We start from the raw sequence: 25573 nt of genomic DNA, 5'->3' as shown, positions 1-25573 counted from the left end.
TAATAATAATAATAATAATAATAATAACAATAATAATTTTGTTCCACGTTATACTGCCAACATTTTAAATGACTCAGAAGTATTCTTTTACACGCCTTTCCAACTCATAAATAGGTCAGTCATTTCGTGCCACAGTATGTCACACGATAATGAGCTATAAAAAAAAGAGATTTGAAACTGAAACTGAAAATTCAGGTCACAAAAAAACTTAAGCATACTTAGGTAACGCCTTGCAAATCATTCAACTTTTCTATACCAAGAAAAGCAAATGAATTCACTAACACCTGTGCCGTTTACATTGCATCAGCCATGCCGGTATAGTTCGAACCACTCGCGTGGCGGGCTCGTCTAAGATTGACAGTGGGCTTATCCAATGGAAATTGAGATTAGCGGACATGCCGATGCGGCGGACCAATCAGCTGCAGCCGTAGACGTGTTCGCTCCCTCTGTACTTTCCTTCTGGTCGAGCAGCGTGGACTAAAGCTGTGTGTTTGGGAGCAGCTACTCATTCAACCTGCGAGAACTGCAACTTCCGTGAGTATTGAAACTTCCTTGAGGGCTATTAAATTGGTCATAGCCTACGTTACCATTCACCCGAATCAGTTTTCATCAGAGTAGTATGTTAAAATACCCTCTTGGGCTGAACTCACAGAAGTAGCTTGTCTGGCTAGTATCCTGCTAACGTCAGTCTCAAAGCTAAGTTGTACCTTTGTGACTCACAACAGTTTACTATCAGCTGATCATACATGCTGTCTCGACAGCAAGATTGGGATGAATAATGCTCTCTTGCATAACACAACCTTTTTAACTCGTGGTACTATAAAGTCTTATAGAAATACCTAAACTTCTGTTTGTTTGGACACTATCAATCCGAATGTAAAGTAAAAATAACAGAGTTAAGTTTTGCACACAGATGGGCTACATTTTGAAAACTAATATGTTGCGTTTTTCGTTTAAGTCTAAGCAGATCTCCTGTTGTGTCCTGATGTTAGATAATATGTCCTGTTTTCTATCTCCATTTTGATATTTACTAACACTTAAAGCCCTTTCATTGCCAACTATTTCCTCATAACACTGTTGTTGCTGTCAAAGATTTCCACCCCATCACCCTGATGTTGCTTCTTCCTTTGGTTACCACTTACCAGCAAGGTGATTTGGTTGTCAGGATGGGGACAGGAGCTGTTTACAGTCAGCCTGGTGGCCCCAGAGAGCTGAAGGCACCAGCAGTGTGGTTTCCTTTACCACCTAGTTTATGAATGAATGCAGTTAAGGGAATTAAACTGCTGCTTTTTAATTATAGACAATATAATGTTTTTCGTGACACTCTATATGTTTTGATTGGCACAAGGGCCAAAATGCTTCAAGTTTATCGGTTCAATTGAAATCATCCAGTGTTCAAAGTGTTCAATTTTGTTTCTTGAGATAACCCCAAAGGTTTTAATTTCTTCTAAATGTCCCTGAATTTTCAACGCTTTTATTCTTTTCCTCAAACATTATTTTGATTAAGCAAGGTCTTAAGTTAAGTACAAAAGATTTTTGAGATGAGGTATAAGTTTAATGGTGCATGCAGTAACCACACACAGTATCTGAATAAGCCCAACATTAGCAAAATATTATCATTTAGCTTCAGGAACAAACAAGAACCACAGGACTCACCACAGAGAAGGATAATGGAAATCACCACAGAAACATTTTTCTGGAAAGTTTCATTTGGTTTTGAAATTTAAGTAAAGAAAATGTTGAATTTTATGCTTGTATGAGAGTCACAGTTAAAAGAAAGCCTATCTTTTAAAATGTAGCTAGGTTTTATGCGTATAAGAGGCAATAACAAATTTTTAGGGGATATTATTAGATGATGGGATTTTCCACAAAATGTGTTCAAAACAATTCCTGTTCTCTGATGATTTTTTTTTTTTTTTTTTCATTTTTTGCTGCTCTTTCTCACTGTTAGCTGTAGGTGTAAACATGGGTTAAGCATTACCTGATGTTGCACTTTGTCGGGCCTAAAGGCTGTTTCTGGACAAATATATAGATTATATGAAGAAACCAAACCAAACTGTGTCCCCTGTGAGTCGAGCAATCAATCACTGATTTAAGAAATATAAAAACACAAATTCAAAACATACTTAGATTTAAGTCTGATTTGTTCAAATCTAATGCAGTTTTTTTCCACCTCCAGATACCAAACTGCTTGTTCCACAAACCCTGGCAGCAGGTCCTGGCAGAATACAAATTCCTGACTTGCCGTTGCTTTACGAGAAGAGCCAAAGGCCAATTTGTTGAAGGGAAATGACAGAGTAGAGCAGAGTCCTCGCGCTGTCAGGCTCTGAAATCAGACATTTTTTCCTGTGGCAAGTGAGAGAAATAAAAGGAAAAAAAGAAAAGAAAAAAAAAATGTGCGTCACTACATAAATTATCATGCCATAATGTGAGTTTCTCTCATGATATCTTTTGGTTTGGAGAGAAAATACTCTGCATTTTAACATCAAACATTACAAATTATTTTAACTAATGACTAAAGTGGACAGATGGTTTTTGGCTTTCTCAAAAGTGGAATACCTTGTGTTGCAAAAAATAGTGCTTGAATGAATAAGTAACAATAATGGCAAATGTATTGCAGTTCTACTTTCTATCAGCATCTTTGCCTACTGTACAGCTCAACACAACCACAGACATTTAAGAGGTAGCTACTGGGGTTAAAACAATCTGTGTATGGTTTCCCTGTTATTACAACATAAATAATAGCTGATGCTATGCATTCCCATGTTTCTCACCTTGCAATAGGTCTATCGAAAAAAAAACCACATTCATGTATCTTAAATAATACAGTTTAGAATTTATTTTTTTGGTGTTGAGTGTTTCAAACACAAGCATCCCACGGCATGATCTACTCTCCTGTTTGAAGTGAAAGTGTGTCCAATCTCTGGAAGCAGAGTTGAGGCACAGTGGACCCTCAGGCTGATGTCTGACTTGCTGGATAGGACCAGCAGGTTTTACTGGTTGGAACTAGTTTAATTGCCTTATGGTGCTTTATGACCGAGGTTATTGCAGTCTCATCAAAGACGAAGAGATCTGCAGCAAGTTGGAGTTTCTGTTCCCTCTCTTTGACCATCCAGGACACAAAATGCACAACTTCCAGAAACAGGCCACAGACATGTGCCATTTATAAAGTAGCCATGGTCAAACAATGTCATTCTTCAGGGTGCAGTCAAACTTCTGTTGATTTATGTGAATTTTTAACCTGTACAGTGGTAAAAAAAAACAAAAACTGTTTGTTTTGACTGGTTGGACGAGGCTACTAAGTTGTTGTAACCTTTGTAGTGTTTTTTTTCTGGTGACAACCTTTAACTCAAGCTAAGCAGGCTCTGGTTCAGCTGTTTTACACAAGATGGCCAAACACAGAAAAGACAGTTGTTGCTTGTACTAAGGTTTCAGAGTCGTGTTGTTTTGTTGAAACATGGTAACGAACCCAGAAGACTTTAATTAAGCTAATTAATAATGCCTGCCACCTCTGAGAGCTGCATGTTAGAACATGCTCGTTGTTTATGTTATCATTTTATCTCTGTGTTTTTCTCCAGAGAGCTGGTCAGAATGGACTCCTCTATGAGTGCAGCCCAGATCCGTGAGAAGTTCATCGACTTCTTCCGCCGCCATGAGCACAAGTACGTCCACTCCTCATCAACCATCCCCCTGGACGACCCCACGCTGCTGTTTGCCAATGCTGGCATGAACCAGGTACACCATCAATGCTTCTCCACCACTCTGTGCTCCTTCTTCAGCCTGGCTCTTGGTTTTGTGCTCACCAATTCACTGCTTTTGGACTCCAACTGTCATACTAATGTTGAAAAATCTCTCATCTGAATTCCTTTTCCTGCCCTTTCTCTTAGTTCAAGCCCATCTTCCTCAACACCATCGATCCATCCCACCCCATGGCAAAGCTGCATCGTGCAGCCAACACTCAGAAGTGCATCAGAGCAGGAGGCAAACACAACGACCTGGACGATGTGGGGAAAGATGTCTACCACCACACCTTCTTTGAGATGCTTGGCTCCTGGTCCTTTGGGGACTACTTTAAGGTATTGTTATTGGTCACCTTTTCATGATCTTCACTGGTTTTAAAGTTAAAGTTTAAATAGTTCAGTTTTTAGGCTGCTACTATTGCCAGCAGCTCTGAGCTTAAAGAGGGAGTGTTACACTTTCCCACATTTTAAACATATACAAGTAACAATGCTAGATACTAAAAGTGCAAACTTTCCAAATGTTACATTTCAAATGTTGTTGAAATCGCTAAATCTGTCTGTCAACTGTTTAAAAACTGCATTTTTAAACAGCATGACATCTTCATAAGATTTGGTTAAATGATGAGGTCAACACAGGATCTACTAACTTGCTCATGACACATTGGAGGGGCAGGGTCCAAACACCAAGCTCGACTCCCAACAGGCCTCCAGAGGGCTGACCAATCAGAGGGAAGGGGGTTTGTGGAGCAGGGAGTCTTAAAGAGACAGAAGCTTTAAGTATTTCAGACAGAAGTTTTAAAAAAGGGCTGTATAAAACAGTGTGACAGGAAATGGGATTTCATTAGCTGTAGATTATGTTAAGCTGCTACAGGGAACCAGAGGAACATTAAAAAGCCTAAAAGAAAAGCATAACATTCTCTTTTTAAAATAGTTATGTCACAGCAGTAGATGATGTTTTCTTGTAGCAGTAAGGAATCATCAATAATGCTTGTGAAACCTCTTCTACCTCTTCAAATACCATTTTACTGACAGTTGTATCCAGGGTAGGGCAGTTTTAAGTTGATAACAACTTGTCAGTTCCTTCAAAAATACCTAAAACGTATGTTGATGTTTCCTTGCTTCAATTCTTTGGTACTTATCAGACATTTCCACCTGTTGTCTGTGATTGAATAGTAATGCTATACTTGTTTAGCTTTGCTTTATTTTTGTTTCCTGAATGTCTGATTTGAGGGTTTTTACAGAGACAGTCAGCTCACAGAGGTTTAGGTATGTGCAGGCTGGTATATAATCAGTGAAGTGTCAGCCATAGTTAACAGGATCTCCTCACATATTATGAGTCTGCAAAGACCCAGTCACACAGCTCTGCTGTCAGTATGCCCTCGTACCTTTTTCATTAAATCTAGCTTGACACTTGTGTCATTACATTGCAGCATTTTACAGAAGCGAGAAAGGTACAACATGTACAGTAACAAGGGAGCTTCATACACACACACACACAGACACAGACACACACACACACACACACACACACAGACACACACACACACACACACACACACACACACACACACACACACACACACACACACACACACACACACACACACACACACACACACACACACCCAGACATGCATGTTTTGCATGTGGTTTAAAGGATGTACATAGATCCTGCTGTGCTTCTGCAACACCTTTCTCTTAATCCCTAATCCCAACTCAGTGGTTGGACAATAGAAAATCATGTTTCTGTGACATTTACCTTGAAGAGTTAAAACTGCAGCTTGATCTGATGGATTTGTCCTCAAATGTAACAGTCACACTATATCTGTGTTAACTTAAAAATGTGGATGTTAAACGATGATTTTAAATGCTTCTTTGTCCCTCCCCACTTGACTCTGCTTTCTCTAGTCCACATGTAATCTCTCCTTCTTGAGTTATTGTCTCTTATGTTGCTCCTTTTTAAAACAATCCCGTCTCTCCCTACAGCAACTTGCCTGTGAGATGGCCTTGGAGCTGCTGACCAAGGAGTTTGGTATTCCCATCGAGCGTCTCTACGTCACCTACTTTGGAGGTAGCGCTGAAGCAGGTCTGGAGCCTGACCTGGAGTGCAAACAGATCTGGATTGATTTAGGGTGAGCAAGATTTGAAAATTACATGATGAACATGTCGGATGAAGACATTTGTTTTGAAGCCTCTTTGATCAGCTTGGGTTGTCTTTATGTCTCTGTTGTAACATATAATATAATGCATGATTTTTGATTTCCTCGAAATTGAGCTACCACACTGCCTGCATCAGCTTCTCAAAGATCATCTTTGTCTCCATACCTCCATTAACCTTTTTAGAATCACAATTCCTCGTTTGTATCCTGATACAGCTAAAAACTGGACATTTCCCTCTTTAGTATTTTGACAACAGTTTACAACACTTATCTAATTAATCAAAGCTTCTGGCTAACATGGTCTAACTTGAAACTCTTAAGTAACACCTCTTTATAAGACTGTTTTTGTAATTCTGAGATGCCAATGAGGAAACTTTTTACAACCAACAGAAAATACAACTTTACACACAAAAACCTTATTCTGGACTCTGAACAGTCATAATCTTCAAGTACATTCAGTTTTTCCCACTGTAACACATGCTTGAATATAATCCTCTCTCCCTGTTTCTCTCAGGATGGAGGAGGCTCGAATCCTTCCCGGCAGCATGAAGGATAACTTCTGGGAGATGGGAGACACAGGTCCCTGTGGCCCCTGTAGTGAGATTCACTACGACCGCATCGGAGGAAGAGACGCTGCTCACCTGGTGAACATGGACGATCCCAACGTGCTGGAGATCTGGAACCTGGTGTTCATCCAGTTCAACAGGTGATGGACTGAAACGCACACTCTGATTAGAGTTTGATAAAAGATCATGACACAGATGGAAAATAAAGCTGTTAAATCAGTGCAAATGGAAACCATAATTTTTGATTTTTTTTCAAACTATTCCTCCCTATACTAATCTAAACAAACCCAGATCCACAAAACTCTGCATGACTCAGTCTGGTTGTCTCTTCCTTGTAGTGTCGTGTTAACAGATCAGAGTGATTCCAAAAATGTGCTTACACAAGAAACATCTTAAAGGGGACATATCATGCTGATCCCTGATTTAATATTTGCATATAAAATAATAAAGTTGAAAACAAGACCTTACACCCCCTGAATTTTCAAAACATGAGATATTGTATTTTTTCTGATATCCTAGAACGAGATTTGATGCCTCTGAAAATAGGCCATTGCCATTTGGCTTCGAGATTTCGACCTTTATGATGACACGAGGATCCTTTCTTTTTATTGGAGTAATCTGATAAAGCAGCTCCTCCTCTGTGATGTCAGTTAGTCACACGACCGCCACCGAGGGATACACCCACCAAGAGCCAAGTATCCCCCCTCAGATGCTGGATGCAGGGACTCTGCTCTGCTGAGCAGCTCAGCTTTACATAGTGAATTTACAGTTAAAACACTGTAGTTTTAGCAGACGTCGTAATACTTGTGTGACTGTGATATTTGCATGCTTGTTCTGACATGCAGTGTGAACCTGGACCACAATAATGCTGCGGTAAAAACATAGTGACGAACTGATGGTAGAGGCGATCTTTAGACTACACTTTCAGCATGATGGATAAAACAGACAGAGAAAAGTGAAAGAGCAGGATGGAGCCCTGTTATACAAATAGTTTATTGGTGAAGTCTGCCTATATTTCCACGTATGAACTATACATGTTACAGTACCGGTTTGACTCTCCACACTGAAGCGTCCTGAGATGATCTGTGTCGAGGTGGATTTTCTTCCTCCTGAGCTGCAGAACCGTCCAGGTCTGACTCGGGGTCCAATACAAAAGGACGTATCCTACACTCTGCCATTTTATTAGTGCTATCAATGCCTTACGGTGAAGTTTTGGCAAACAGCAAACTCGCTCAGTCTGCTCCATCCAATATGGCGATTTTGTAAATACTGCCATGCTGCAAAAACCGCCCCCTGGCTCTACCCCCTCCGCCCCTCTGATAGAACTGACCAATCAGAGCACAAAGGGCTGTGACATTGCGAGGTTACTGGAGGTCATTCTCTAAACGGAGCGTTTCAACGAGATCTTCAGAATGGCCTAAAATGAGGATATTGAGAACGCTTTTGTGGGGCAATGAAGGAACTAAATGACTTGTACTGAGGGCAGAAATGTTTAACAGGCATCCTAGTCTGGTATAGTGAAAAGGAGAAACAAGCATGATATGTCCCATTTAATATTGAAAGGAAACCCAAACCCTAATCATAGTTTAACATCAGGTGATGCCGGAATTTGGACACACCTCTCACCTCTTTTCTTTAGTACATCATAATTTTCTACTACATGGCTGCAAAGGCACACCCTTCCTTTCCACTCCCATTAGCAATTCCTTTAATTGTTTGTATAAGCTGTTGTTTATTTGTTATCTGATTTTATATGTTTATCCCTTCAGTAGATCAAAGAAAAACAATAAAACATTTCCTTGAATACTGTTTTGTTTTTTAATTTTGTGGGATTTCACTAAAACAGCTTGCCCTCTCTGTAACTTTAAAACTTTTCTCAGAAAAGTTTTAAAGTTACAGATGACCATGTTTGTCTTTTTAAACTCATTTTTTCTGCCTCCTCCTACCTAGAGAGTCAGAGACGGTCCTGAAGCCGCTGCCGAAGAAAAGTATTGACACAGGGATGGGTCTGGAACGGCTGGTTTCTGTGCTGCAGAACAAAATGTCAAACTATGACACCGACCTCTTCATTCCATATTTTGAAGCTATTCAGAAGGTAAAGAGATACTCCATGTTGGTTTAACTAAAGAAAAGCATAGGAGGAGAGAGGATGCACATTACCATTCCATAAATTCATAAAACTTACTTCATAATACTTTTTAAATGTTTAACAATTTAGCTGCTGACACTTGACTTTCAGAAAACAGATAAAGTCTAAACAGAAAACTGTTTGAGAATCTCTGAATCACAAAAGAAAGATGTAAAACATCATTCAGTGATATCATTCATTTATGACATGAATCAAAGTAGAGCTATAGTGTGTATCTGTAAAGAGGTTGGGATCCTCAGATGAAGTTCTTGTTTACACCACTTACCGCAGAACCTGTGTGTGTTTTCAGGGCACAGGTGCTCGGGCTTACTCAGGAAAAGTGGGTGCTGAGGATGCCGACGGCATCGATATGGCCTACCGTGTACTGGCTGACCATGCCCGTACCATCACCATCGCCCTATCAGACGGCGGCCGGCCTGACAACACAGGAAGAGGGTGAGACATTTACATCAGGAGAGAAACATAAACCCCAAATCTAACAGGAGGAGCAGAGTGTGATGTGATCTGTGTGTGGAATAGCTTTACTCCTTTTGTATCTGAGGTCATGTCCACACGTAACCTGGTATCTGGGAAACTGCATATGTTTTAATATGTTTATGCCTATTCTTCACATTAAACCACAGTTTCACGTCACTAGGATGTGAAACGATGTTTTCTGAAAAGTCCAGCCAAAGTGAAGATTTTGGAAAACTCTGGTTTTATGGTTTCGTGTAGACGCCAGGAAACAGTGTTTGGTTCCCAAATGTCACAGCTGAATGACAGGGCTCATTTTCTGTTTGGCTGGCACAGGTTTTACGCCTGGAGAATACTGCCAAATCAGGGTTTGAAACACCTTTTGGGGAACAGTCTGGAATTCACGTTTTTTTTCCCCTCTCTTCTCCCAATGTTGTCATTTCACATCTATTGCAAAGGGGCGCTGGATCACTGGGGGCTCCTAGGTTTATCCCATTCCTGTTTTTTTTTCCCACGTCCAAGTTTGTTTTCTTATATGTCTTGGAAGGGATGTAACTGAAATGAAATTTTCCCTCAAGGATCAATAAAGTATTCTGATTCTGATTCCAAAACGCCTGAAACGCAGCACTTATTGACGAAAGTATTTTTAAAAACGAACGTTTGTTTTGTTGTTTTTGAAAATACCCAGTTGTGTGTGTACAAGGCCTAAGTGGTTTAAAAATGCAAAACATGTACCATGATGACTTGTGCCTGAAGTTTCTGTTTCCAAAATCGTTATAGCTTTTTGATTGATGATGTTTGATTCTAATGTAATTTACTGTTTCCATCATGGTTAGTTACGTGTTGAGGAGGATCCTGCGTCGTGCTGTTCGTTACTCCCATGAGAAGCTGGGAGCTCAGAAAGGCTTCTTTGCCTCTCTGGTGGACGTGGTGGTGGATTCACTGGTTAGTTTTGTTCAACTACTTTTTGTTTGTGTATTTTTTTCAATAATAATAACACTTAAAAGAAAACCTGTGTTGTTTGTATGAAACTATAAAATTTTGACTTTATATATTTTCTAAGTCGTTACTGTCTAGATGTTGTATGTTGTTTTCTCTAGTTGAGTAGTCTTGATTTAGCAGCAGCATGCTTCACACAGTCTCCTGGTTTAAGATCGATGAAAACTTTGTGACTCACTAAATGTTTATAAAAGTCTTCCCTGGGCTTGTTTGTATTCAGGCTAATACTGAGATAGTTTTAAGGACCCTGATTACACTGATTACTCCATCATTGTATAACGGATGTTTGCAAAAAGCAATTAGAGTTCCCAAAAACTAAATTACTTAAAGGTTTTCAAGAGGAGAGGAGAATTACATTTCCTTAATAAAAGTCTCAAAAAGACCCTGATAAACATTTAGTCTGGTGTTAAATGTGAGCAGATACCCTGACATCTCATTCATTACTAATCAGAATAATAGTTCCTGTTGATGGATGAAAATTGGTGTAACTTGGAAAAAAACTGGGGACTTTCTACTTCTTGCTCGTGAACATTGCTATAAATAAGACATTTGTTTTAGTTTTTTTTTAATGTCCTCTCTTTTTTTTCTTTGATCTCTTCTCCCATCTTCCATCTTTGTCTCCCCTCCCTCCCCCACACTCTCTCCTAACTCCATCTCCTTTATTTAAAATTCTCCAGGGTAATGCATTTCCAGAGTTAAAGAAAGACCCTGAAATGGTGAAGGAAATTATTAATGAGGAGGAGACGCAGTTCCTTAAAACGCTCAGCAGGGGGCGCCGCATCCTCGATAGGAAGATCATGAGCCTGGCAGACTGCAAGACCATTCCAGGTAAGTCTACCATGATATGAAACAAGACATTAACTCACATTTTACTGCAGAGAGGTGAAGGATTAGCATAACCGGGCAGAAAAACACTGTAAGAAGATTCAAGTTCAGCACAGAGAGCATGAAAAAGTCCCCAAGTACACCACACAGACGGGCTTAATGAAAGGACAAAAATCAATAAATTAGCCCTACCTGTGTGTTCCCCTTCATGCCTGTCCAGGTAAAGTGATGAAGGGTGGTTATTATGACAGGATTATATTCCTCTCTGTCAGAAAGTCTAATCAGACGGTGGCCTTTGAATTGTTAAAAAAAAAACTACATAACAAGCACAGACACGTGAACCTCAATGGTTTAATGTATCAGCTCTCACAGATTTGACAAACAATAAGGTGGAAAATAACATTTTAATGTGTAGTCTTTGACTGTTGTTGCATGAGCCGGATATCGTGTGGCATATGACTCATTTCTTATTCATTCACTGTTTCTTCATCCAGGTGACACAGCTTGGCTGCTGTATGACACATACGGTTTCCCTCTGGACCTGACGTCGCTCATTGCAGAGGAGAAAGGCATGGTGGTGGACATGGCTGCTTTTGAAGAGGAGAAGAAGGCAGCACAGGTGAGGAGGCTCTGGTATCTTCTCATTGTTTGGATTAAGACTTAACTTAGGGCTGGGTATGGCTAAGAACCTGACAATTTGATATCTCAATTCTTTAGGCTGTGATTCGGTTCAATATCGATTTGATTTGATTCGATATTGATTCGATTCAACATTGATTCAATTCGATATTGATATAAATGCTTCAATTATCGATATTCATGCCCCATGTAAACATATGTGGCATGTCACCTCATGTTTTGGAGCAGTAAAACAACCCAAATGTCAGACTCTAAAGCCCCCCCTGCCAGAAGGTGAATTGATTCAGGGGATTTGCAGAGTGGATATTGAATTGGCAGAGGAAATATTTTGATGCATTGACTCATAAATATTTTTACCCACCCCTAACTTAACTGCTCTGAGAGGAAAACAGTGTTTACGTCATCTCCCCTGTGGATATTATCTTAGCTTGTGTCAGCGTTCTTTAATATTGCACTGTGAGTTAGAATTGGGGGCCATGAACCTGATGTGTAAGTGAACCCTTATTGACCTTACTGTGCCTTACTTACGCCACAGTATTGTTGTTACCACAACCTCCCAACCACTGTCCAATCACAGTCAATGGGTGTACTCAAACAAACTGGCTCTGGAGCTGTCCTCCTTGTTAGACTGACAGATTTTAACTGACTAACCTGTCATGTACATTGGATTCATGAGGCAAAAAGGTGATGATGTTCCCTTCTGATGAATCCTGACTTTAAAAGTTGATCTTTGGTGACATTTTTTTTAAAACTCAATGAAAGTGTGCATGCCACTCTTGTTTAATTTCAAAATTCTGACGGGCACTGGTCATAGGATTAAAGGAAAAACTTTAAAAAAATCTTAAGAACATAAGAAAAACTGTCACCGTAATGTTCAACATTATGTTTAAAAGGACAGCGTCCACTCTCATCAGGTTGTGATGATTAGTTTTCCAAAGACAGGACGTAAAATAAGTGTGACAAGACTTGTGTTACCAAATTATGATTTGATACCATCCCTGCTTAAAATATCTCAAGACCAGTACTTAAAGGATACAATGGCAAAACCTAAAACACCGTTGAAATGAGTAGAATAAGCAGCTTAAAGGGAAGGCTGCCTCAAGTGAGTTGGTCTTGGTTTTTCTGGCACCTGTTTGTGTGTCTGCGGGGCCAGAATGGAATATAACTTTATTGTCATTGTAACAAGTACAACGAAATTGAAGTCACAGCAGCAATCAAAAAAACAAAAGTAAGAAAGTGTATAGAAAGTGCAAAAAGGTCCATAAGATGCAAAACATGTACCATAAGTTACTCGCTGGCAGACTGTTTAACTTCACGACAACACACACGTACACTTTGGAAAGGGAGAAGGGCTCCACCCACCTCAGGGGGGAGAGCTTGGTGGCTACAGACTCACAAGCTGCCTGACTCAAAATTTCTCTGGTGTAAAAAAAAAAAAAATGCCTTGGAGGATTGATACTTGAAACACTTGTTTGAATACATTTAAATGTTTCTTTAAGTGAAACTTTCCCCCCACAAAGTGGACACTACAAAACTGCTCCTGGGATAAAATGACAAATGAAAAGTCAGGGATTGGATTCTGTACCGGAGTAACAGCACAATGTGTGTTCTGGTTTGTAGTTAAAATCCCAAGGCAAGGGCGCCGGAGACGAGGATCATATCATGTTGGACATCTATGCAATTGATGAGCTGAGAAACAAAAAGGTTCCTGCCACAGACGACTCCCCCAAATACAAGTACACCTCAGATCAAGACGGCAACTACAGTAAGTGATTTTGATTCCTTTAAACAACTTTGGCTCACATTTTTATTTTGAAAGCACTCACACTCTAACTCTTTTTCTCTGTGTTTCCAGCTTTTGAACAGGCCACTGCCACAGTGCTGGCCCTCCGCCACGACCGTGCCTTCTGCAGCGAGGTGACGACAGGTCAGCAGTGTGGCGTGTTGCTGGACCAGACATCCTTTTATGCTGAGCAGGGCGGTCAGACGTTTGATGAGGGCTACATGCTGCGAGAGGACGAGAGCACAGAGGATGTAGGTGCAGCAAAAGAGAGGGGATGTGTCTGCATCGTTATTTTAGTCTTGCTTCATGTGTTTTTATGTGTTTTGGGCAATGTTTAAAAGACCTAAAGTGCCAGCCTAGTTGCTAAACAGAAAAGTCAGTGAAAGTCACTGAAGATGTGTGAGCAGGTGCTCTTATTTAGCTAGCAGCTTTATTTCTAAACTAACCTAACCATGCTGTGCTTTCTGTCTTTGTTTTCTCGCAGCGCACCGAGTTCACAGTGAAGAACACGCAGGTCAGAGGAGGTTATGTTCTCCATGTGGGGACCGTCTACGGCACGCTGAAGGTTGGAGACCGTGTTACCCTACGTGTGGATGAGGTGAGAAAATCCGCAGAGCTTAAAAAAGATTCACCATAAAATAAAGAACTTCAGCTTTTTTGTTTTCAAAAAGTTTGAAAAGTTTTAAAGTGTTATGCTTTCTGTCTGTTGGCCTTTATTTTCACACTAACCCTTATCTGACATGTCCCCTCTTAAGGCTCGCCGTAGGCCCATCATGAGCAACCACACTGCCACACACATCCTGAACTTCGCCCTGCGGGGGGTTTTAGGGGAGGCAGACCAGAGGGGTTCCCTGGTTGCTGCAGATCGTCTGCGCTTTGACTTCACAGCTAAAGGTGCTCTGAGTACAGGAGAGGTGCGGCGGACTGAGGAGATTGCTTGCGCTATGATAAGAGACGGAAAGGTGAGAAACATGGAATGACCCTGATTTGAGTTTCATCTAGTTTTCTTTTTGGATCTGTTCTCCAGTGGCTGAGCTAAAACTCCTTCTAAGCCACCAGCTGTTTATTCCCCTCCCACTCTCTGCTCTCTGCAGGAGGTGTACGCCATGGAGGTCCCACTCGCAGAGGCCAAGGCCATCCAGGGTCTGCGTGCTGTGTTTGACGAGACCTACCCTGACCCTGTCAGAGTCGTGTCTGTTGGAGTTCCTGTCGAGGAGCTGGTGAAAGACCCCAACAGTCCTGCTGGTTCTCTCACCTCTATAGAGTTTTGTGGTGGAACGTGAGTGTGATGCTTTCCTTTGTTTTCTACTTGAGACAGAGTAAAAATGATACATGGAGTGGTGTCTGTGTACTCCTCTCCACTCACTTAGTACTTAGATAAAGACGTAGCAACAAATTACGAGCAGGATGTAGCAGAGGGTATTATGTCTTAAGCTCATGTTCAAACATCCCTGGGTTAACGATGTTGCTTTTAATTCTAAATCTGGACAAAATGCACATGTACATTGAAAATTGTCCAACAGGAGGGAGCATTTTTAAAAGTATGTGTTTACCTTCTACTCTATTTTTTATTATTCATTGTCCAAATTTTCAGCATGTGCTGAATAAAATATTACTGAGTTCAGACATTATTCTGATTTCAAGAAACAAGACAAACACATTTTACTCACCCTATTGGCAGATTTCTTTTTACTCTTTAAAAGCAGTTATATCATCTTTTTTATCTTTTATTATTTGATGAATACTGGCTAATTAACTCTAATAATAGAAAATAATAATAAAAATAAGACCTAAACACTTGCTCAGATTACAGTTATTGATGTGCATCGGGATATTTTCCTGTCCAGTTCATATTTTGATTAAGCAAATCCTTCAAACTGATTCACCTCCAGACCAGTAGGAGGCTGTGCGTGTTATTTGCGTTGTATGGACGGAGGCCACATTAGACCCATCCATCCATCCATTTTCTATACCGCTTATCCTGTTTAGGGTCGTGGGTGGCTGGAGCCTATCCCAGCAATCATTGGGCGAGAGGCAGGGTACACCCTGGACTGGTCGCCAGTCAATCACAGGGCTGACATATAGACAGACAACCATGCACGCACACACTCACACCTAGGGACAATTTGGTGTGACCAATTAACCTGATGAGCATGTTTTTGGACTGTGGGAGGAAGCCGGAGTACCCGGAGAGAACCCACGCATGCACGGGGAGAACATGCAAACTCCACACAGAAAGACCCACCGGCCAAGGTGGGGATTTGAACCGGTGACCTACTTGCTGTGAGGCTGCAGCGCTAACCGTTGCACCACCGTGCAGCCCTCCACATTAGACCCATTAACAACAAAATCGAAATCAAAGCAGCAGAAGCGTAAAGCCAGCTCCTTCAACCTTTAAGTCTGATGTTTGGGTTGCTCAAAAATGTGAGGTGGCATACCACATTTTGAATTTCTAGTTCTTACTGAATCAACATCAAAGCATTTAAATCGATCATTGGTACCAAGCCCTAGTCATTTTTGCAATGTTTGTGAGAGTAGTGTGATGCTTTCTCTTTGACCTGAGGCCTATATCATAGGGTGACCATATTTTGATTTCCAAAAAAGAGGACAACGGCACAAATTCAGACAGGCTTCTTATATTCTTAATATTTTCACTGCCCCATGGTTACTCCAGTCTGTGGAAACACCACAGTACTGGATTTTTTTGAGTGCTTCATGAGTGACTTCAACAGAATGGGGGGCTATTACACCTAGAGATGGGTACCGAATCAGGTACTTCAAAAGGTACCGACCGAATTCTGTCAAAAGTACCGAGTACCGATTCATGTAAAATCAAAAGGTACCACGTTTAGGTACCTGAACACATCCTTGTGACTGTGAGGAAGTGAAAGAATAGTCGATTTTCCATGATGGACATGAACACAGCTTTGCAAGGGTATATACTGAAGGATATATATGTTAAATTGAAAAAAATATATATAATATTGTTAAAGAAATTGAAATTTTTTACCACATAACTACAAAAAAGTACAGAAAATTTGTACCGTTGAGCACTGGTACCGATTGCCAGGTACCGGACATTGGTGCCAGCACTCCTAAACTTTTTAGCAACGTCAGAGTCAGTAAATGTCTTTTTTTTTAGCAAGGCACTGGTGCAGTCCATGGACCTGTAGCTGTTGTGGTGTTTTACAGTATGAAATGCCATTGTCATGTCTTGTTTTTCGGTGTCCATGTGAGCTTTGAGATCTCCAGCACCTTTATTGGACACTGAGACATATGTGCCAGCTTTGCACACGGTTCACTCCCCCTCCCACTTGTCCCGAACGGGACGGTATGTCGGAAATTTTTTTTTGCAGTTCATCTGTGAAGCTGCACTTACGCTTAGGCATCTTCCGTGCAATACAGCTCCGCTGTGTAAATAGCCCCGTCTTCTCCGCTCTCCGTCTATGTCTCTCTCTCTCGCCTTCTCTCAGATCTTCTCACTCTCTACGTGTGTGCACGCGCAGAGCAGACCTGCCCACAAGGCAGCCTCTCGGTAAGTGATGCGCATCATCGTATTGTTTGCAAGCGCCGGTCAATTTACGGACGTGCGTAATGGTCCTATGAAAATCAGTGAACACCGGACATTTTCGTGAATTTATTAAACCCGCCCGGACACCCCGGACAGGACGTAAAAAGTGGACATGTCCGGGTAAAAGAGGACGCTTGGTCACCCTACTATATCACGAAACAGGATTTGTGTCTTGGCGAGATAACTTCAGGGTTAACTCTTGATTACCGATAGCACGAAGCCGGTTCCTTTTTTGTCAGAGTAGATCACCATGGTGACCTACTCTACACGGCTATCCTGCCCTGGAGCAGGATAAGTTGGAGGTTGAATCTGATCCTATAAAAAGCCCCTCCCACTGGCCAATCGGCTTTTCAGAAACGATAGCCTGCCCTTTTCCCCCAAACCTGGTGGACAGAGGCGCACCAGTTGTAAGAAGAGCTTTAAGAAGAGAAAGGGTGTTTAAAGATCGATCAGATCCACTCGATCAAAGCGACGATTTGCTGTATGAGAGGTATAGGTTCTGACAACCCGGACTACTCTACCTCTGTGAGATATTAGAGCCGTACATTGCCAGTGCAACCCACAGGAGCGGTGCACTGACTGTCCCACAGACATTGTGCATCGCCCTGAGATTCTTTGCCGGGCAGCTACATGTACTCTGTCGGGGATGCGGAGCAGCTGAGCAAGTTTACGGCATCCCGTGTTGGCTGCTGCACTCACGTAATTTAGGGACGAGTTCATAGCGTTCCCAGGATGAATGAGAAGGAGGTGGAGCCAGTTACCTGTGATAGGTAGCTGATTCTGAACAAAAGATGAAGAAATTCTAACTCAGATTTTATCAATGAAATGTACACACAGCAGAACATATCACCACTTTTTTGGGAACATTTTAGGGGAAGCTGAGCTTCTCTTGTAGACTTAGAGCAATCGCCACTGCTTGAAACAGACTTATCAGACGTGATGATGTTCTTGTATTTGTTTTTTATCTGCTCCCATGTTTTTCTGACTCCAGAAGGATTACATCTGGGACAATGACATGATAATTGGAAAACACGCAAGTCATTTGCACAGTAGCATGTATTATTTTATGAGATTAAGAAGTGTGATCACTATCATACTGATCCACTGATGAGTAACTTAGGCTTTTACACAGTCCGCTATGCGTTGCCATGCATTTTGCCTGCGGTTGGCCGCTGCTACCGTGTTCCACCTTATTGAGTTATTGCTTCTCTCCTTGTATTGCTGCATTAGCCGCTGCTCTTCATCGGTGACGTATGGAGCTTTCTTAGTCGCTCATGATTGTGATTGGTCAGCTGCCTCTGAGCCCTCCTCTTTTACGTGCGCGTTCATGGCTCTTGATGAGACAATCCTGGGTTGAGTTACCGTGTTGATAACTTGCGTCGTGCTATCGATTATCCTGATTGCCATTGTTACGGTTACTCAATCCTGGATAGATGGGAGTTACCGCGGATAAGTTGACCGCGCTTCGTGCCATAGGCCTCAGCAGCCAGGAGGCTGAGACAAACACGGTGCAATTTGTATCATTAAAAAGCAAAGCTTCCTATCTTATTACTTCATCCATTAACATCTCCATGGTGTACTGAGAACACATTTTTAGGCAGACCAGCAGGCGTAACGTCGCCGCCACCTGTGCTCCACCAGGAGCCCATAATGACGATCAATGATGCTCCTTTTTTGTGCAGCAAAGTGGAGTGATCTGTCCTTTTAATATCTTTGCTAATCAAGCTCTGAAGCCTGCACCTCACCTCCTCTCACCCTCACTCCCAGAGCAGGGCTGATGTGGACAGTCCAGCCTCACAGTTCACTAACTGCTCATGGGATGAGACACAGACGCTGAGCAGGAAAGTTTAGTTTGTTTTACAGTTTATCCATAATTATGATGACTCATTTCTCATTTTCATACTACACTGATTCTGCTGCAAAGGCTCATGGTCACATTAAAACGGTTCCCTGTTCAATGTGAGTGTCTGTTGACTTTCTCCATTGTCAGTGAAATTGTTAAAAGCAGCAGAATAATGTTAGGAAGGGAAAGTGTGTTCTGCTCATAGTTTAGTGTTTACCATTTAATGCAAAGTTCAGCTGGTAACTGTTTATATTCTGGCTTGGATCAAGTTTGAAAAACTGCTGAAACATAACAAGAGAATAGAAATTAGAAAAAAAAACTGCCAAACTCAGGTTTTCAGAGCAGTCAGACTCGCCTGGTGCTGGTGTGTAAAATACAAGTCGGTGATTGGATTTGTGGACCTCACACTGTGACTGCTGTGACACTGTGCAGAGCTCAATCTAGTGATTAGATTTGCTCTAACAGTTTTCACATTGCCTGCTCCTGGCTGCAATATTCACCTCGATGCCAAGACTGTCTGACTCCAGGATATATAACCGTTAGACGTTTCATCTCATTTCATTAGTTTTTGAGCCAAAAGGGTTTAATGTGCTCAGGCGTGGAGGTTCATTTCTTAGACTTGGCTCTGATTAAAGCTCTGTTGGAGACATCCCTCACCCATATCATGCTACTTTTGGTAGAGAATGACTTCACTTTGGTGTGGACTTGTTTCACTTCTTTCCTCTTTGATGTCGTTTTAATCTGCAGCCCTACTTCAAAGATCCCTGCGCTCCTGCTGCTGTTGTTCTGTAATGTTTATTTCCCGCTGCTCTTGTTCCTCCTGCTCCTCGTGGCTCTCCCTCTCTGCTACCTCCCACAGTCGTGTCACCCTGTTGGTAATGTGTGCTGTTGTTTCTCTTATCTGCAGCCATCTGCAGAACTCGGGTCATGCAGCACCGTTTGTCATCGTCTCGGAGGAGGCCATCGCTAAGGGCATCCGCCGTATTGTTGCTGTGACAGGAACAGAGGCCCAGAAGGTCAGGACACACACACACACACACACACACACACACACACACACACACACAGACATGCATCTACTTTGGCCTGAAGTGTTATTCTTTTACTCCACATCCACCTACACTTGTTTTAAAAAAAGGTTTTAAAGAGGGAACATAGATTCACCATGGTAAATATTCCCACAGTGTTTACCTGCCTGTCTTAAGTTAAACGCTTGGCATGTCAAAGTAAAAATTTAAAAAATGCTCTTTGTGTCCTAAATGGGTCCCAGCGCTGAAACTTTAATGAAGCTTGTGTTTGACTTGTTGAACTCGGAGAAGAAAGATGGAGGCATCGTGCTACCCCCCTCTGCTCAGCCCTGAAGACAAATTAATCTGTACTAATTTTAGAAAACAACTGCTGTTTGAGCCTCGCTTTAATCTTTTTCTTTGTCCTCTTTACTTCCTATGCTTTGCATATTTATCTTTTCCTTATTCCATCTTTCACTTCTTGCTGTTTGTCTTTGTCTGATGCCTCTGGTGTCTCATGTGTCTCAGGCCCAGAGAAAAGCAGATTCCCTGCAGCAGTCTCTGTCCGCCCTGGGAGTCAAGGTGAAGCAGCAAAAGGCTCCAAACAAGGACGTCCAGAAAGAGATCGCAGACATGACAGAGGTCAGTTTCAATAAGACACCAGGTTGTCCCACATAAACAGAGCTGAGCTGAAGCATCAACACTCCTGTCCTGTCTGCAGTTGATAGGCACAGCAGTGGTCTCCCAGTGGAGAAAGGACGAGATGAGGGAAAACCTTAAGGGTCTGAAGAAGATCATGGACGATCTGGACCGTAGCTACAAGGCTGACATCCAGAAGAGGGTCCTGGAGAAGACTCATGAAGTGATTGCAGGAAGCCCCAACCAACCACTGCTCATCATGGTGATGGAGAGTGGAGCCTCAGCCAAGGTGAGCAGTCTCTCTGAAGATTACTCTGAAATAAAGTAACTCAAAGCTTTTCTTCCTCACTAGACGTGTGTAGTTTTATCCTAATGTACCAATCAGCCTGGAAGGAAAGCAGTCACACTTAAGCGAGAGGAAAACTGTTAACCAAACCTCAACTTCATCTGCCTTCAGCTGCCTGCACAAAAATAAAAGTACAAACATTATTCAAATGGAGTGAATCTGCATCAGTGCACAGTTCTCAGGCATGCGTGTGGCTTATCTCATTGTGTAATTGCCACGGGACCAAATCAGCTCCGTGGCCCATTAATTCTGACCTTGAGACATCAATCGTGCTGATTAGGAAATCTGTTCTTTCCTCCCTCCTTGTTTCTTCCTTCTCACCTCCTTTTTCTTCCACCCTTTGTGATTATCCTTCAACTTTCTTTCTCTCGCCTCACCTCTCTCAGGCTCTGAATGATTCACTGAAGCTGCTGAAGACTCAGTCCCCTCAGACCGCTGCCATGCTCTTCACAATCGACCCTGAGGCTGGCAAGATTATCTGCCTGTGTCAAGTCCCTGAGGTAACACACCCACATGTTCAGTCAAACAGGTCCAGTCCTGATCTCAGAACCTGTGGTTTCCAGACTGTGTGGATCTTCCTCTCTCAGGGTGTGCCAGTGTAGGCTGCTTTTTGTCACATTATGTTGCACACAGACAACCTGATGTGGACGTCTTAGCATGAAATTGTACCCGTGGTTAACGGCAAGATCAGTGACACACATTGTTTATCCACACTGTTTCAATAAAGTGAGGCAAGAAGAGTTAGAAAAGGAGAACTGAAACAAGTTCATCTTAATGTGACACTGTCTGAGACTGTCTCAGTAGCTGAGACCTCCACCAAGCATATTGTGATTGTCACGCTACGCTTTAGTCCTACTTTAATGTTATACTTCCTTTCAGCAGACTGTCTGCTACAAGTTGTATGATAATTTGTTTCCTGACAGTGTTGAAAAATATGATGACCCAGTACATATTTCATATTCTGGATCTTAGTATCTAGAATATTGTCAGGATCTGGATCGTACTTTAACATCTGTCAGAAATTAAGGTGACCTTGTCTTGTATTGTTTTTCAAAGCAATCTGACCATTTATGGTGGAGTTATATACACATATGGTGAAAGCGGCCCTATCTCACAATGATAAAGAATCCTTTAAAGAAATCCTGGATCCAGACAATGATCCGGATCACCTCCAAAATTTAATCACTTCTTCTTTATACCATTTTGAACATTTCCTGATAATTCTATCTAGACTTGTTTGTAAGTTTTTGAGTTATGTTGTTCACAGACAAACAAACAGACAGACAAACTCTCCCAAAACAAAACCTCCTTGGCGGAGGTAACAGATGCTAGTTATGTCAAGACAATGAGTCCCATTTCTAACCTTTACCAAACCATTTCAACCCTTATGTACCATTGGCTATTAACAGGAAGTAATGACTGTTACGGTCCCCAAAACGGCTCGCATCAAGGAAACACAAACATAATTAAAAACAGTCAAGAATTACCGTATTATTGTTTTATTGGCAAGAAAAAAACAGGTTAGGTGACCAAATCAAATAAAAATAAACACCACTATTTTCCCAACCAAATAGCATGTAACAATGACACATCACCACAAGTTACACAAAGTAATGCCAAAATACCCTCCGAGCATAGACCCAGGTATTGCACAGATAACATTTGATGTGTCCCAGATTGTGTACTTCTGTAAGCACACTCACATGAACAACACAGCGTCCACTCTGCTCTTACTAGAGGAGAGCACGAAACACTGCAGCTTTGCACTTAACGGAAACCACGATCACATTTCACAACCGTTTGAAGGTGTTCTTCTCTCATTCATTAATTACAATGAGAAAACCGTCCACTGTTCCACACTCAACCTTCTGACCATTTTGAGCGCCCCATTTAAAAAATCAAAGTGCACTGCGTTTTTCCTTACTGCCAGTGTGAACACACTTATTCACTCAAACTAAGGAGTGTAAGTACAAAAGTGCACAAGTTGGGACACAGTAATTGTTTGGAGCAAGGGTCTGCACAGTACAAATTGGCCGGCAGAATCATAAAACTGACCAAAAGAGCTTGTTCTACTGACAAAAACACACAGTTAATCTCCAGGAGAAACAGCAATGAGCTCTCAGGTTGGCACAGTGTAGACACTCAGTGTTTAAAAGTTAAATAACTCTGGTGTGTGTGAGTGTCCTTCATGTTGTCTTTGCCATTCCTCCTTGGCTTTTGTTAATCCAGTGAACTCAACTCTCAGCAGAACTGTCAGTCACAGCATGATGCTCCTTAGTCCTCTGTTAAAGCATTGTTAGCTAAAAATACTGGAGCATAGATCAACATGATGAAACTTATGACAGAAATTATGTTTGAGAGAAGTTTCTGATTTTTGTCTTTCCTTTGAATTGTGTCCCGTCTGTTAATACTGAGGAGAGGAACTTTAAAATCTATACTTTTGCCCAGGGGTGGCCAACCTGTGGCTCGTGAGCCGCATGTGGCTCTTTGCCTTTCGGTGTGTGGCTCTTTGATCCATTCATAAAAAATATATATATAGTTATGAGTAGTGGTGTGCCAATCTATCTAAACCATATATATATATATATATATATATATATATATATGCCAATGTTGGGGTCAGTTGGAATTGATACTTAAGTTTCAGTTTCTCTTCTCTAGTAGGAATTTAAACACACTAACAAACAGTAAATCTCCCTTTGAAAATTATAATGTATTGATTTTCATTTTATGTCGTTTTGTTTGTGTGTGAGAGGAAGAGTGTTTTTATAAGATACGGTTTGTGATGTGGCTCTCTGTAGTACCACGGTCATTTTTGTGGCTCTTGGTCTCTGACTGGTTGGCCACCCCTGCTTTAGCCATTAAACAGGGAGGGAGCGCTAAATGTTTTGGCTTCACTTTTCAGGGAGTGACATGTCTACTCAGTTGTGTGGTCTGTGTAATAAGCTGAGTTTCCATTATACCTTGAATTGTACAAAACCTAATAAAATAAAATATCGCAATAAAAAATGGTAATGGAAACACCAAAATGTTGAAAAACCTCTCACACTTTGATAAAAAAGTTTTTATGTTCTCATGAGGTGGTTTTTCAGAAGTTTTGATATTGAAGTTTATCCTTAAAGTGCAATGGAAACACCTTTTATGCAAAATCATGTCAGTGGACGTGAATAACACACCTCCCTCACCTCCTTGTATGTGTCTACTGCCACACATCCAGACTCTGGCTTTCATATTGTAACAGCTCTGCTGATAGTTCTGTGTTTAGTGCAGATGTTTGTGTTTTTGACTGTTAGTAATGAAGGCGTCAGGAAGGCTGTGAGCAGGTCAGAGAGCAGCAGGAGGCATGGAGAGATGTGTGTGAGTGGGAGAGCAGGCGAGCAGGAAATGATGATTTTCATTCAGTGTTTTGTTCTGCCTGTTTTGAGTTGATGCGGTCACGGCCGACAGTTTGACCAGTAAATAAAACAAAAACACAAATGTTCATGAATTGGCAACAGAACTTATAAAATATTGTTTTTATTTTGCGAAAGGGTGTAATGGAAACTGAACTACAGATATACCTACACCTTGACTGCCTGCACACCTTGCGATAATAAAGTCCCTGAGGGTTTAGGGCTCAGGCTTTAGGCTAGAGATTGGGATTGGGCCATAGCGTGCTGAGAATCTCTCTATGCCAGATCTGTCTTAACCTTCACTCCCCTCTACAGGAAGTGACAAAACGTGGTCTGAAGGCCAACGAGTGGGTCCAGGAGATTTGCCCCCTGATGGATGGCAAAGGAGGAGGCAAGGACATGTCTGCCCAGGCCACAGGGAGGAACACAGAGGGCCTGCAGGACGCGCTAGAGGTGGCTAATGAGTTCGCGCGGCTCAAACTGGGAGAGAACTGAGTGGAGTGGAGGAGGTGTACTGTGGTGGAGAAGGAGTCCTGAATCTTGCCTGTGTAGACTTCAGATGATGCTCTGCTTCCAGCCTCCTGTGCTCTCCTCTCTGCCTTTGGGTCAAAAGGTTAAAAAACTCCCAGGTTGTTATCTCACTCCTGCAGGAACAACAAATGACCACTGACATCAGACCAGCGCTTAATGAGCCACATGTTTTTTTCTTTTCTTTATTTGATTAAAAATTGGCACTTGTAAAACTCTTCACTGTAAAAAAAAAAATCTTTGATGGATTAGATCAGTTTTAGTCTCCTCTTCATGACGTCATGGAGGAGAAGGTAAAGGATTGACTCCTCTTTGGATCTAGTTTCTATACGTTCCATACTGCTCAGGTGAAGAAACTAAACCTGTTTGTGCTTCCTTAAATAACCTCCATCTCGTCACTGTGTTTGTGTCTCATCTTCTCTGCTTTTTACCTCGACCCCTAAAGCACCTTGCCTTTAATCCCCTGCAGGTTTTGGCTCTCTACACCTCTTAAGCTCAGCCCCTAAAAGACGAGTAAAGCACAAAACCAGCTCTTAAATAATTCAGGTACAGTGTACACAGCCCGTCCTGTGTTGGCTGACTGCTTTTGATCTGATCCCTGAGCAGTGGCTTCGTCCGTCTGTGTGGATGAAAGCCTCGGTTCTTTCCTGTGATTGGTTGGACATGAGTTGTACTCAGTAGCTGTATTTTAGTATTTTCCAATAACAAGCCATTGTCTGACATGTATCAAGCCCATGGGTTTAATTAAGTAAATTAATAGTTCACTAATAATATTAATGATCATGGAAATGTCTCTCACTCAATCTGTGTAACTTCCTCCCTCTGACATTTCACATCCATGGAATGCAGACTGTTGATATTGATGTTTTTCATCGTTGTAGCCATTCATGTCAGAGAAATGTCACCCTGTGGGATTGGAATAAATACTTCTGGT

At 41.7% G+C, this 25573-nt stretch overlaps 1 protein-coding gene across 1 annotated transcript; it reads left to right on the top strand.

Annotated features, from left to right (window-relative positions):
* The first annotated feature begins 430 nt into the window (after positions 1–430).
* Positions 431–25573, top strand: aars1 (alanyl-tRNA synthetase 1). The gene is made up of 20 exons (XM_074677706.1): positions 431–534; positions 3579–3735; positions 3888–4076; positions 5727–5872; positions 6414–6605; positions 8416–8560; positions 8904–9049; positions 9904–10012; positions 10744–10894; positions 11386–11510; positions 13151–13295; positions 13386–13564; positions 13798–13911; positions 14069–14275; positions 14408–14592; positions 19635–19743; positions 20263–20376; positions 20456–20662; positions 21106–21219; positions 24427–25573. The coding sequence occupies exons 2-20, from the start codon at positions 3592–3594 to the stop codon at positions 24604–24606; spliced, it is 2901 nt and encodes a 966-aa protein (XP_074533807.1). The 5' UTR covers positions 431–534; positions 3579–3591; the 3' UTR covers positions 24607–25573.

Source organism: Halichoeres trimaculatus, unplaced genomic scaffold, assembly GCF_033239565.1.
Source record: "Halichoeres trimaculatus isolate MK-OKI-2021-1 unplaced genomic scaffold, fHalTri1.1 fHalTri1_scaffold_10, whole genome shotgun sequence".
NCBI lineage: Eukaryota > Metazoa > Chordata > Actinopteri > Labriformes > Labridae > Halichoeres > Halichoeres trimaculatus.
Note: the sequence above shows the minus strand (reverse complement) of the source record. Positions and strands in the feature narration are given on the sequence as shown.

Bases quoted from the DNA above. Each gene is read 5' to 3' on its own strand.
- aars1 (XM_074677706.1), top strand. From the start codon at position 3,592: ATGGACTCCTCTATGAGTGCAGCCCAGATCCGTGAGAAGTTCATCGAC. The intron at 10,895-11,385 runs GTAAGTCTACCA...TTCTTCATCCAG, and splicing joins AGACTGCAAGACCATTCCAG to GTGACACAGCTTGGCTGCTG. The intron at 14,593-19,634 runs GTGAGTGTGATG...TCTTATCTGCAG, and splicing joins ATAGAGTTTTGTGGTGGAAC to CCATCTGCAGAACTCGGGTC.